General features: G+C 37.8%; 4 protein-coding genes across 4 annotated transcripts in view; all 4 read right to left on the minus strand.

Moving 5' to 3' along the window:
* LOC129743525 (aldo-keto reductase family 1 member B1-like) overlaps positions 1-823 on the minus strand; it is a 2,188-nt gene extending 1,365 nt beyond the window's left edge. Inside the window, exons 1-3 of the mRNA XM_055735563.1 lie at positions 681-823; positions 445-612; positions 6-380 (exon numbers count right to left, since the gene is read on the minus strand). Of these exons, the coding sequence (XP_055591538.1) occupies positions 6-380; positions 445-612; positions 681-755 (618 nt within the window). The 5' untranslated portion in view covers positions 756-823. The remainder of the gene's footprint in view (positions 1-5; positions 381-444; positions 613-680) is intronic.
* A 6,088-nt stretch (positions 824-6,911) lies between these two features.
* On the minus strand, positions 6,912-8,125 carry LOC129747842 (1,5-anhydro-D-fructose reductase-like). The gene is made up of 3 exons (XM_055742206.1): positions 7,963-8,125; positions 7,725-7,892; positions 6,912-7,664 (listed from the first exon to the last, which is right to left on the minus strand). Exons 1-3 carry the CDS (start codon positions 8,035-8,037, stop codon positions 6,945-6,947), a joined length of 963 nt encoding a protein of 320 aa, XP_055598181.1. The 5' UTR covers positions 8,038-8,125; the 3' UTR covers positions 6,912-6,944.
* Positions 8,126-8,175: 50 nt separating this feature from the next.
* On the minus strand, positions 8,176-9,611 carry LOC129747841 (1,5-anhydro-D-fructose reductase-like). Its single transcript, XM_055742205.1, has 3 exons — positions 9,373-9,611; positions 9,065-9,232; positions 8,176-9,000 (listed from the first exon to the last, which is right to left on the minus strand). The coding sequence occupies exons 1-3, from the start codon at positions 9,445-9,447 to the stop codon at positions 8,272-8,274; spliced, it is 972 nt and encodes a 323-aa protein (XP_055598180.1). The 5' UTR covers positions 9,448-9,611; the 3' UTR covers positions 8,176-8,271.
* Positions 9,612-9,772: 161 nt separating this feature from the next.
* Positions 9,773-11,443, minus strand: LOC129747840 (1,5-anhydro-D-fructose reductase-like). Its single transcript, XM_055742204.1, has 3 exons — positions 11,216-11,443; positions 10,763-10,930; positions 9,773-10,701 (listed from the first exon to the last, which is right to left on the minus strand). Exons 1-3 carry the CDS (start codon positions 11,291-11,293, stop codon positions 9,973-9,975), a joined length of 975 nt encoding a protein of 324 aa, XP_055598179.1. The 5' UTR covers positions 11,294-11,443; the 3' UTR covers positions 9,773-9,972.
* Between the last annotated feature and the right edge of the window lie 758 nt (positions 11,444-12,201).

A 12,201-nucleotide genomic window follows, 5' to 3' on the forward strand; every position in this document is an offset into this window, starting at 1 on the left:
GTTACATTCAGTTTCCTACAAAACTCAGTCAACCGACGCTGGTTCAAAGCTGGGTTACACTCGACCTGATTGGTAACCGGAACAACTTTGCACTCATTTACGATTCGAGCAACCTGTTCGCTGTTGAAGTTAGACACACCGATACTTTTGACCTTTCCGGTGTCCAAGAGTTTCTCCATGGCTCGCCAAGTGTCCACAAAGTCCACGGTAGTAAACTCCGGAACCGTATCAGCGTCTGGATCCTCCGGTTCCCAAGACTCAAACTTGTAACCCATAGGTGTATGCATCAAGTACAAATCGATGTAGTCAAGACCTAGTTTTTCGAGCGATCGGTTGAAGGCCCCTTCCACCTTATCAGGGTCATGGTGGGTGTTCCAAAGCTGCAAAAAAAAATTGAATCAATACGTGATAGAGGACAATAATGATGATATGTTTTAAAACTACCTTTGTGGTGACAAAAACGTCTGCACGTTTCACAACACCTTCGGCGATTTTTTCACGAATTGCCTGACCCACTTCCTTCTCGTTTTGGTACAAACATGCGGTGTCGAAGTGTCGATACCCGGCATCGATGGCAGTCTTGATTGCCTCCAAACCTTCTCCGTCACGTGACTAATTTAGTTAAAAAAAGGTCATTTTTAAGGTTTTCTAAAATTGTACTAAAGTTTATAGAAACTCACCAGCCAAGTACCGAGTCCAATAACTGGCATTTTTAGGCCATTGTTCAAGGTAACCGTTGGGGCAAGAGGGGCCATCTCCGTAGCGATTCAATTGCAGCAAAGCTACAGCAGTACTGAGCTGGAAAGTCTAAAGCGACTGAAAAATAACGGTCAGGTTTGATAAGATTCTCACCTGGACGAGAATAAATAGAATAGAACCCACACATGTTCATCCAGAGGTAATCGATTGCTTGTAATGCTTTTTATCAGTATCATACGGCTGTGTTATCTCCGTACCCATTATTCAGCACATTCAACGATTTCGCTAGAACTTATAGAGAATGGAACCAAATCGAACAGCCAATTTGGCTAATTGATGTTTATGTAAAATATGTAGATCCATTTCAACAACAGTTATTGATATGATGATATGATTGGAAAAGCACTATTGGCATAAAAACTCGAGCTCACAAGCCAATTTATGCATGATCACTACCCAAGTAACAATTTCAGCTTTATTATGGTCAGCAAAATATCGTTTGGACTATCGCATTAATCTTCATAAAAAGCTAAAGCGCATTCTATAACATCACCTGGACTCTAATAAAGCCAAAATCAGGCTATTTGGCCCTACCCTAGAAACGTCATCAAGACATATTATTGTTGGTCATCAATGTTGGTCAGCAAAGCTTTTAAAAAGCTATTATTAAACATGTTAGAAATTTTTGTTTTTTTCGGTTCTGTCAGTTCTCGGAGTTTTATTTTATTTTTTCCAGCAACCATAATGGTTGATGAATGATGATTGCATTATTCAGATATGATCTGGTTAAATTAATAGCTAAAAAAATCAATGTTTTAACCATATATTGAGCGTCTTTTCTACTGCCAGTCAAGATTTTAGGTAAAATGTATATGAAATAGTATCTTAAAATAAATGCGCCTCGTCAAATCTGATGGTCAATCATGATGGAATTGATGGAAGAAGGCCTGAAAAATATTTTCCAATGCTTGCATTGTGAATCCATCAATATGGCGTCATTTTGTGCCTTTCGATTTTGCAACCAACATGGCGTGAGTCGATTCATAGTTTTATTATGGTTTAATGATGACCCCAAAAAAAGCTACGATTTGACGTTTCTCTCGCAAGCCAACCAATTACACGCTAAGGTTGAGTTCCTCATTTCTGAGTTGTTAATCATTAGTACAGTAAATGAGGACAGACTTTTTGAATGAAAAGTCTGTCCTCAACTTCGTTGTCTGACGCCATCTTGAAATCCAAAATGGCGGCTTCCGCTGAACTTTAAAATGGTTTAAATGACTTGAAATCGCATGAAACCCCAACAAAATGGGTATCGGGTGAAAGGGCTAAATGAGTAGAAGTTGAATTTAGCTATCAGACGCCATCTTGAAATCCAAGATGGAGGCATCCGCTCAACTTTTGCTTAATGCTGACAAAAAGTCGCATTAAACCACCACTATACGGGTATTGAATGAAAAGGCTAAGCTAGAAGATGTCAATTTTTTTCTTTCCGACGCCATCTTGGAATCCAAGATGGCAGCTTCCACTGAATTTGAAATGCTGTTAATCAATGAAAATCACTTGAACACAACTTTTTTTCACGTAATACTACATTAAAACTACTATTTTAAGACAATTTAGATCATTTTAAATCACTTTTATTATTTTTTCATTATGTTTCTAATGCATTTAGAAGTTTTCTTGTTTTGTTTATAGTTTTTGATTTTTTTGCCATTTATGTAATTCTATTCTTCCTATCATGCTATTATGTCTAAACTGTATTGGTCTTATTCTAGCGAAAACTATAAGGTTATGTTGTTTCTGTTAACCGTCTGATTTAGGCACATGTGCCAAATTCGATGTTGCCAAAATCGAATGTTGCCAAAAACGAACGGGGTCTGTATTGTGGTGGTTTTTGTGGGATTTTCAGTCACTTACAGATTTTCAGAAAAACGCGAAAAGAGATATTTGACTTCTATCATTTAGCCTTAGCACCCAATACAATATATTTGGGAGTTTCATGCTATTTTCATTCATTTACAGTATTTTTAAGTTCAGCTGAAGCCACCATCTTGGATTTCAAGATAGCGTCAGAATTCAAAAATAAACTTTTTATAGCTTATCCCAATTGACAAACACCCATATTTTGGAGGTTTCATGCGATATTCAATGATTTAGAGCATTTTTAAAGTTTATAGAAAGCTGCCATCTTGGATTTCAAGATGGCGTAAGATAGCAATATTCGACTTCTACTCGTTAAGCCCTTTCACCCACTACCAATTTGGGTTTCATGTCATTTTAAGTCATTCACTACATTTTAAAGTTTAGCGGAAGCCGCCATCTTGGATTTCAAGATGGCGTCAGATAGCGAAATTCAACTTCTACCGGTTGATTTCTTTCAACTTATACCCCTATAATATAGGTTTTATGCGATTTTCAGTCATTTACAGTATTTTCAAGTAGAGTGGTAGCCGCCAACTTGGATTTAAGATGGCGACGGGCAACGAAATTTGACTTCTACTCGTTTATTACTTTCATCTAATAACCATATTGTGAAGGTTTCACGATATTTCCAGTAATTTACAGCTTTGAAAATAAAAGCGGAAGCCGCCATCTTGAATTAATGATGGCGTCAAGCAACAATTTTTTTCCTACTATTTGGGCCATTTCACTCAATACTCATATTGTAAAGATATTCATACCACTTTCGGTGATTTCAAGTTTTCAAAGATGTATTTTTTTAATTTTAACTCAAAACCAACACGCATAACTTACCAAAAATGTGTAAAAATGGGAGTTCCAATTCAAATATGTGCTATCTAATCTAACGTGTCCTGTTTTGACATCTTGATCGAGAACTGTCACTAAGTTTTATGGCGGTTTAATAATCATGCACTGAGTGCTATTATAGAACATGCAAAAGAAAGCTTGGAGCAAACTTCTAAGTTTGTGTTTTATTATAGTTTAAAAAGAGCATTCATAACTCTTTCAAAATAACTAAAACAGTATGTTTAATAAAAGTTTTATTAGCGTTTTCAAAACCATCTGAAAACATATGGTCGAAAAAAAATTATAAGCATTCTGCATGACCATAATAAAACCGCCATTAAACGAGCTGCACAAAAAAATGCCATAATTAAACCATAATAAAACTTCCTAATGCTAGTTGGCATAATCTGTGTTACTTGGGTAGACTGCCTCAAATTTGTATAGGAAATTTAAAACCCGTGAAATGTCATACGGTGCAGGCTAAAATTGATCCTGGGCCTAGTACAAGATCTCATGCCAAATTTGAGCCAGATCGGACCACGGGAAGGAGTCGCTCAACGAGCCTGAAGTTTGTGTGGGATTTTGAGACATTTTGTTCGAGAGGAACATGAAAAACCAGTTTTTCGTCAATAACTTTTGTCTACTTTGACCGATTGCTTTCAAAAACGGGTTTTCTTTAAGCCGAAATTATGACAAATATTTCATCCGAAGGTTTTATTTCAATTAAAGTTAAGATAAAAAAGTTATTAAGCTTCAAAAATTGGCTAACTTTTTTGAGGGTGATATTCATCACGAGGCGACTAAATGTCCGACCAGGACACTCAATGTGAAATACATGCCGTTTCGTTAAATAATGACCGATTTTATTCATTGTTTTTGCGCTCGATTGCAATTTTTGATGTTTTCCTAATATTTGAGTTTGGATGATATTCACTTGATAGTTATACCGATAATTCCACCTCCAAGGTAGTTCATTATTGGAGTAGAGCCTTCTTTGGTGGATGTAACTTTCCACTTTTTGTCCATTGTTCTACTGATCTACCCATCATGAAAAGAAGTTTATAAAAAGATTTATTTATCGATTGTCTTACCGCGTGTATTGGCAACTCTCAACAGGTGGGGGTTTTACAATTCACAAAGGTTTTGCGGGTCCGTTCCTAATAGCAGGGTGGCTAGCGAACCGGGAAAACCGGGAAAACCGGGAAAAACTTTGGAATTTCATCGCGTCACCGGGAAACCGGGAAAAAACCGGGAATTTTGACACCTCACCGGGAAAATTGTCATTTTAGAAATTTTTTCACGGAATTTCAAAAATATTTTTAAAATAATTTCTAAATTTAAGAGTTTTCTTTGACAGTCTCAATTAACGGTTTATCTCATGAACGCTTATTTTCGTTCATTAGTAAACAAACGAAGTTTGATCGTATTTTTAACTTATTACGGAGCAATATGCGATTCAACGCGTGTGCTACACTTACAAGCGAAACTCAAATGTTAAGAATTTAATAATGAAACTATTATCGACAAAACCAAACACAAAACTGACAACAGTCGAACGTCGATAAGTTAGAGTTCAAAGGACTAAGCTTTTTTTCTCGTTTAAAGAGGTTTCTAACTTCAGCAACATATAAAAACATTAAAGTGATCTTGAAATGCAACTATTCAATGTGTGTATGATTAAAATCCACTGATTTATAAGAAACCAGTTGATGCATTATTTCGAAGTTTTCTCGAATGAGTTTTAATATGAAACTGTGGATATTTGCTCTTTTGTAACCCAATATTCTTTTGGTACCAAAACTTCAATAATCCTGGTATTTTATCTTATTTGGTGTTTTCTCTTACTTATTGAGGTTTCTCGCTTATCCAGGTTCGACTGTACTAGTTTAGTTTAAATAAGTTTATGCAAAGAGCAAATAATTTAACTGCGTAAGACGTTTTCAAGCAGAGTTACACCTTTTTTTACCAGAAAAAAAAAAATTTTTTTCAACGTTGTTGTGGTTGTGCATTTCGTTTGAATTGGCCTGAGGAACGAAGCATTTTATCGCAAGTGATTAGTTTCTACGTTAAACTTTTGTTTAAAGTGTTCTATGATTTATGTAAAAATTGGATCGTAAAAAGCTCCTGTCGAAAACCAAGTTCATTTTTGAGCCAAGGTCTTTACCCTTATACAAAATGATAGCTTACATTCAAACGATTAAAGTTCAGACCTGTCTTGTACGCGATTTTCTATATTTTCACGAATCTTTAGTTCAAATGACTAGTGCATTACTAAAGTTATTCATTGTTTTGTATTGGAAAGAATAACAGTTTTTTTTTTCTAAAAAAGGATTCTTAGGATTTGTACAAAAAACTATAACTGCATTCAGAAAACAACTAAATGTTTTCCTGCAATCTGATGATTTTAGTTCTGTTAGACAAATCCCCATTCAAGTTGACAAGCTGATTTGATAATATTTTTCGATGTATTTTTTTACATATTTCTATACAAACTAAACAATTTTTCTCTATAACTCTATTAAAATTCTAGAAAATTTCACAGTTGCTGAAAAGTACAAACCCTCTACATTATAGTTTCGAGATCAATTTAACCGGACTTATTTTTGTATAATTGTTAAAATTATAGAGCAAAACAACGAATTTATGTCATTTTCGTTACATTCGTTTAAAAAATCAGGAAAACCTGTCCATTTGATGCGGAAAGACTACATGTTAAAAGATCACGAAATATTTGTCTTAATTTCTAGCCGGTTAATAAGTTTTGGGATACAATTGTTAAAAATGTGAGGCCCTATACATTGTATTTTTTTTATTCACCATGATTTTTATATTTAGAAACAAGTATAATAAATGGGCAAATCATCATTTACAACCGGGAAAAAACCGGGGAAAAACCGGGAAAAACTTTGGAATTTCATAACGAAAAATCGCTAGCAACCCTGTAATAGTAATTTTCTACAGCAAATCTTCGGCGACAGGTTACATTGCGGATTCTGATCTCATTTGATGTTGAGTAAAATTATGTAGTACAAAGTTGTTCTTAAAAACGTTAACCGATTGTCCTCGATTATTGTCATTGGTAATTTCCATCACGTTTGTTTGGTTTGATGCATAGAACGAAACCAAGAACAACGATGGAAATTACCAACGCGTCGGGTACTTATCTTTAACTTAGTTTATGATCCCGCGCCGGTCTTCCGGTGCATAGGACCGTGGGAAAAGACCTCCACTGTTGACAATCCGGAGCCAGCGTCTTTACTTGAAGTATAAATAAAGTGGAACGAGGTTCCAGGAAAGGAGTATTAGTTTAGACATAGAAGTGGACACTTCATTCAATCAGAAAATATTACACTGATCATCATTTAGGAGTACGGTATTTCTGCATTTCATCTGTAGAATATTGTGTACAAATTTAATTATTCTTTTACAAGAAATAAGCCGACAGATTATATAGTTTTCGTAAACTTTTTATTTTTAATTAATCCAACATCAATTTGCTAGAACTCGATACCAAATGGAAAGTATTTGTGGCTAGCACAACGCTCCAGCGGACTCGTTCGGATTCCGCTGTTAAGTGACCACATGGCTTGGATATCCTCATCCGAGAGCTTAAAGCTAAATATCTCGATATTCTGGCGAATAAGTTCCGGATCAGCGGCCATGGGAATCGGAATCGTACCCTGATGTATTAGGTACCTCAGAATGATTTGACCTGGGGTTTTGTCGTACTTTTGAGACAAAGCTAGAACAAGTGGATCATCTAGGGCAGGCTTGGGCTCGTTTATGGGATCTTTTTCGTAATAATTGGGACGTCCTAGTGGACTGTACGCCGTGATGGCCACGTTTAGGTTTTTGCAAAACTCGATCAATTGACGCTGGTTTAATGCCGGATTACACTCCACCTGATTGATGACTGGGGCAACCGTGCACTCATTTACGATTCGAGCGACCTGCTCGCTGTTAAAGTTGGACACCCCGATACTTTTGATTTTACCGGTTTGCAAGAGTTTCTCCATGGCTCGCCAAGTGTCCACGAAGTCAATGGCAGTAAATTCAGGAACCGTTGCGGCTTCAGGATCTTCCGGTTCCCACGAGCTGAATTTGTAGCTCATCGGTGTGTGCATCAAGTACAAATCGATGTAATCGAGACCGAGCATCGCGAGCGATCGATCCAAAGCTCCTTCAACGTTTTCAGGATCGTGATGTGAATTCCAGAGCTTGGTTTAGAAAAAAGAAACATTGAAAAACAGGGGAATACTTGCAAAAATTAAACGCACCTTAGAGGTTACGAAGACATCTTCGCGGGTAATAACACCTTCGGCAATTTTGTCACGTACTGCCTGACCGACTTCCTTCTCGTTTCCATAAAGGCAAGCTGTGTCAAAGTGTCGAAATCCCTCGTCGATGGCGGTTTTAACCGCTCGGATACCTTCATCTCCACGTAACTAGCGTATGATTGTAAAAAAAACTCCTTTCTTAGTGTTTGAATTTAACAAATTTTTTCTCCAGACTTACCGACCACGTACCGAGTCCTAAGGCTGGAATCTTGCAACCATTGTTTAACGTTACTGTAGGAGCTAGATGAACCATTTTTCAGTCGAATTGTTCCGAGTGATGCTCTGCGAAACACTGATGGAAAGGCAAAGCGGTAACAGAACATATCTACATATTATTTTTGATAAGGAAATGTTTCGGACTACAAACACACAAATACACAATCTATAGACAATGAAGTAATCTTTGATGTTTGTTATTCATAGCAAACAGTATTATCTTCTATCGGAAAAATGTTTTTTTTTTCCAAATCTGGATCTGATAATCAGTTTAGAATTCTAAGTGGAATGGATAGTACTTGTGATCTTTCAACTTGTTGAAAGAAAGCATTCGAACATTACTGTTGAACGAATCCATTACTAATCGATCCTCCTCCGATAGTTGGAAGCCGAAAATGTCTAGATTCTGCTTCAGATGATCAACGTTAGAAGACTTTGGAACCGGTACAGCGCCTATTTCCACTAAATATCTTAAAACAATCTGGGTAGGTGTTACGCCGTATTTCTGTGCCATTGCAACGACAGCCGGTTCATTCAATACTGGTTTAGGTTTTTTTTCGGGTTCTTTTTCATACAAATGTGGTCTACCTAGTGGACTATGCGCTGTCAGGACAATGTCGTTAGACTTGCAAAAGTCGATGAATTTCTTCTGATTGATCTTAGGGCTACATTCCACCTGGTTGGTGACTGGTTTGATCGAGCAGATGGCCAGAATGCGTTCGATTTGTTCGCTATTGAAGTTAGAAACTCCGATGCTGCGAACTTTTCCTGCCTCGACCAGTTTTTCCATCGCTTTCCAGGTATCGATGAAGTCATCATCCGAGTATTGGACTTTACCATCCGCATCGAATGGCATCAACTTGTCCCCATCCCAACCGATGAACTTATACCCAAAAGGCATGTGGATTAGATAGAGGTCAATGTAATCGAGACCTAGATTTTCTAAGGATTTGTCACATGCTGGACCAACGTGATCGGGATGATGGTAGGAGTTCCAGAGCTAAAAAAAGTTAGATTTTAATTCAAAAATCAATTTTTAAATCTAAAGTCCACTCCATGCTCACTTTAGTGACCACAAACAAGTCTTCTCGTTTGACGACACCTTCATCGATTTTGGCGCGAATGGCTTGACCAACGGCTGCTTCATTTCGATAATAGTACGCAGTATCAAGATGCCGGTATCCGACGTCAATTGCCGCTTTCACAGCTTCGAAACAATCGTTCCCCTTGGACTTCATTGTAGGAAAGAACAACGAACATGAATATGTAAAAAACAAAAATCACCCACGACAGCCATGCGTGACGTGACCATGTAGACAGATAATTAATAACACCGTCTCATTTTTTCTTTATTCATTCGTTCACCACCTACCATGGAAGTTCCCAGACCGATAGCGGGCATCTTCAGCCCGTTGTTTAACAACACCGTAGGAATCTTGGGAACCATTTTGCGTAACTAGTACCCACTTCGAAAGAACCACTTAATCCTCTTTCTCGAATGCTACTACTAGGAGAAAAGTCGTCGCTGATAAGTACCTATCAAATTTCATTCTCAAACCAACCAACACCAATTTCGTTCAATTTTCATTGTCGTCGTCAAAGCTTAACGTGCGAGATAAAGTTCAATGAATCTTTCCAAATTCTCGCCCCGGGTTTCGGATTGCTTCACGCATACGCGTGCAATGGCTTTCTTCCTATTCAAAGATTGTTTTAAATCTTATCAATGATTTATTGCAATTCCCAAACAGCTGTCTCGGACAAGTTTAAATCCTCAACATACAAGATTTGTCTACAGATCTGTCTTCCAAAGTGTTCGAGCCAGAACATGTATTTTTAAGTTTAAGTTTAGTATTCAGGTAGAAACTCTTGAATTTTTTTTGAAGATTGTTTTCTATTTTATCTTAACTTAAATTTTTTTAGGTTAAATGGTTTTTCGATAAGACACCTGAATAACTGAGATTTGTTTTTGTTGTTAAAACTCGATACTGAACGGGAAATACTTGTGGCCGGTGCACAGGCTAAACGGAACGGTTCGCTGACCGGTGCTGAATCCATCCAAGACCTTAATCTCGTCCTCGGTCAGCTTGAAGTCAAAGATATCAATGTTCTGCTTGATGCGGTCCGGATTCGAAGATTTCGGAATCGGGATGGTTCCAATTTCAACCAGATATCTCAGAATGATTTGACCGGCTGTTTTGTTGTACTTTTTGCCGATTTCCGTTACCTTCGGATCGTCCAAGGCCGGCTTGGGGCAATTGTCCGGTTCTTTCTCGTAAAAGTAGGGTCTACCCAGAGGGCTGTAAGCCGTCACGGTAATGTCCAAATCCTTGCAGAACTCAATCAGCTTCTTCTGATTGATGCCAGGGTTACATTCGACTTGATTGGTGACAGGCTTGATTTCACACTCGGATAGCAATCGAGTGATTTGCTCGCTGTTGAAGTTGGACACGCCAATGCTTTTGATCTTGCCAGTCTTCAGGAGTTTTTCCATCGCCTTCCAGGTGTCAACGTAGTCAACATCGGAAAATTCTAGCTTGCCATCAGCATCCTTAGGCATCAACTCTTTGGAATCCCAATCGACAAATTTGTAACCAATCGGCAGGTGCATTAGGTACAAATCGATGTACTCGATGTTCAAATTTTCCAACGATTTCTGGAAAGCCTGTTCCACATGGTCCGGATGATGATAAGTGTTCCATAACTAAAATAAACCAGACGGTTAAAGAAACTTTTTGGGAAAAACTGACTTCAGATGTTCAAACCTTAGTAGTCACGAAAAGGTCCTCACGTTGCACGACACCTTCTTCAATCTTGGCGCGGATGGCCTCTCCAACCTCTTTCTCATTCTGATAAAAATAGGCCGTATCGATGTGTCGATAGCCGGCATCGATTGCTGTCTTAATCGCCTCCACGCCTTCACCTTCCTTGCACTGCAAACAAATAAACGAACGACACGCTGAAGTTGTTAGTTCCCAATTGTCCCCATTACCCAACCAAGCCTCCCTTTTAACCCCCACATCATACTACATCACCCAACACTTTTTACAACAGTATTGGTGTGGGGTTATTTTTGTTCACACAAATCAAACAAACTGTACGCCGGTATCAAGACCTATCTACATAGGTACACACATTAATCCGTAAAGTGAAGCCAAGCGTTGGCTCCCCATTAATTCCAAAAATACCGCTGTGGACCTCCCAACAATCCTACTTACCAGCCAAGTTCCCAATCCAAGGGCGGGAATTTCCTGGCCGTTATTGAATTTAACTGTCGGAACTTTCGAGGCTGCCATCGTGAATTTACTTATTCGAACCACCAAAATGTGTACCCACTTAAAAGCCAGGTGAAATAAAAAGCCGCTCTCTACAGACAAAACGCTGTTTGTCGTTCACCCTAAGCCGAGTTCGGTACGCGAATGATGATGGATGAAAACCAAACCAACGTATGAAGGTACCTATCTACCTATACCGCATCAACCGCGGCGGCCGAGTTCGCTTGAATTCAAGTCAAGCGTTGTTGTTTCCCATTGCAATTAGGTACCGTGTGGCCTGGACGAGGGGGGACGTTTTTTTTTATTACACATTCACAATCACATTCGCGATCGGGGAGCTGTTAGCATAGACTATTGGATTTTACTTCTGCCATGTATTAAAATACCAAAATTCTTTTTTTAAATTTTATTACTTAGTTTGATATAAATTTCTAATATTTTTTTAAAAATTTTATTGTAAAAACATTCTTTAGTAGCCAAAGTTCCATAAAATAGGATATTAAAAGCTTACTCAGGCTGCATGTAGCCTTCTATTCAGCTTAATTTTTAAGTGAATTTGGACAGCTTTTCTCTGAAACTACGCTACATTTTTTATTGAAATTTTGCACAGTGATTGTTGAAATATGAAGCTAGCATGTCTAAAGTTTTCGAAAAGTTCTATCGATGAGATCAAAAGTTACGCGAGGTGCAATATTTCAGGCATGAACCTTGAAATGCGATTTCTATTGAATTTTGGACGAATGTTTCCATAAGAAAATCATACTCTCTGTTTAACAACCAGTAAATCTATTTCAATCGAAAAATCATAACAATATCGCGAGATTCTGATTTCAAAACACAAATGGATCATTTATTCCATTTTTTCATTTTCGTAGAATTACTGTTTCTCAGGCCACACAAATTCCAGAAAGCTCCAATTTTGTGTCATA

The sequence above is a fragment of the Uranotaenia lowii genome, chromosome 2, assembly GCF_029784155.1.
Source record: "Uranotaenia lowii strain MFRU-FL chromosome 2, ASM2978415v1, whole genome shotgun sequence".
Taxonomy (NCBI): domain Eukaryota; kingdom Metazoa; phylum Arthropoda; class Insecta; order Diptera; family Culicidae; genus Uranotaenia; species Uranotaenia lowii.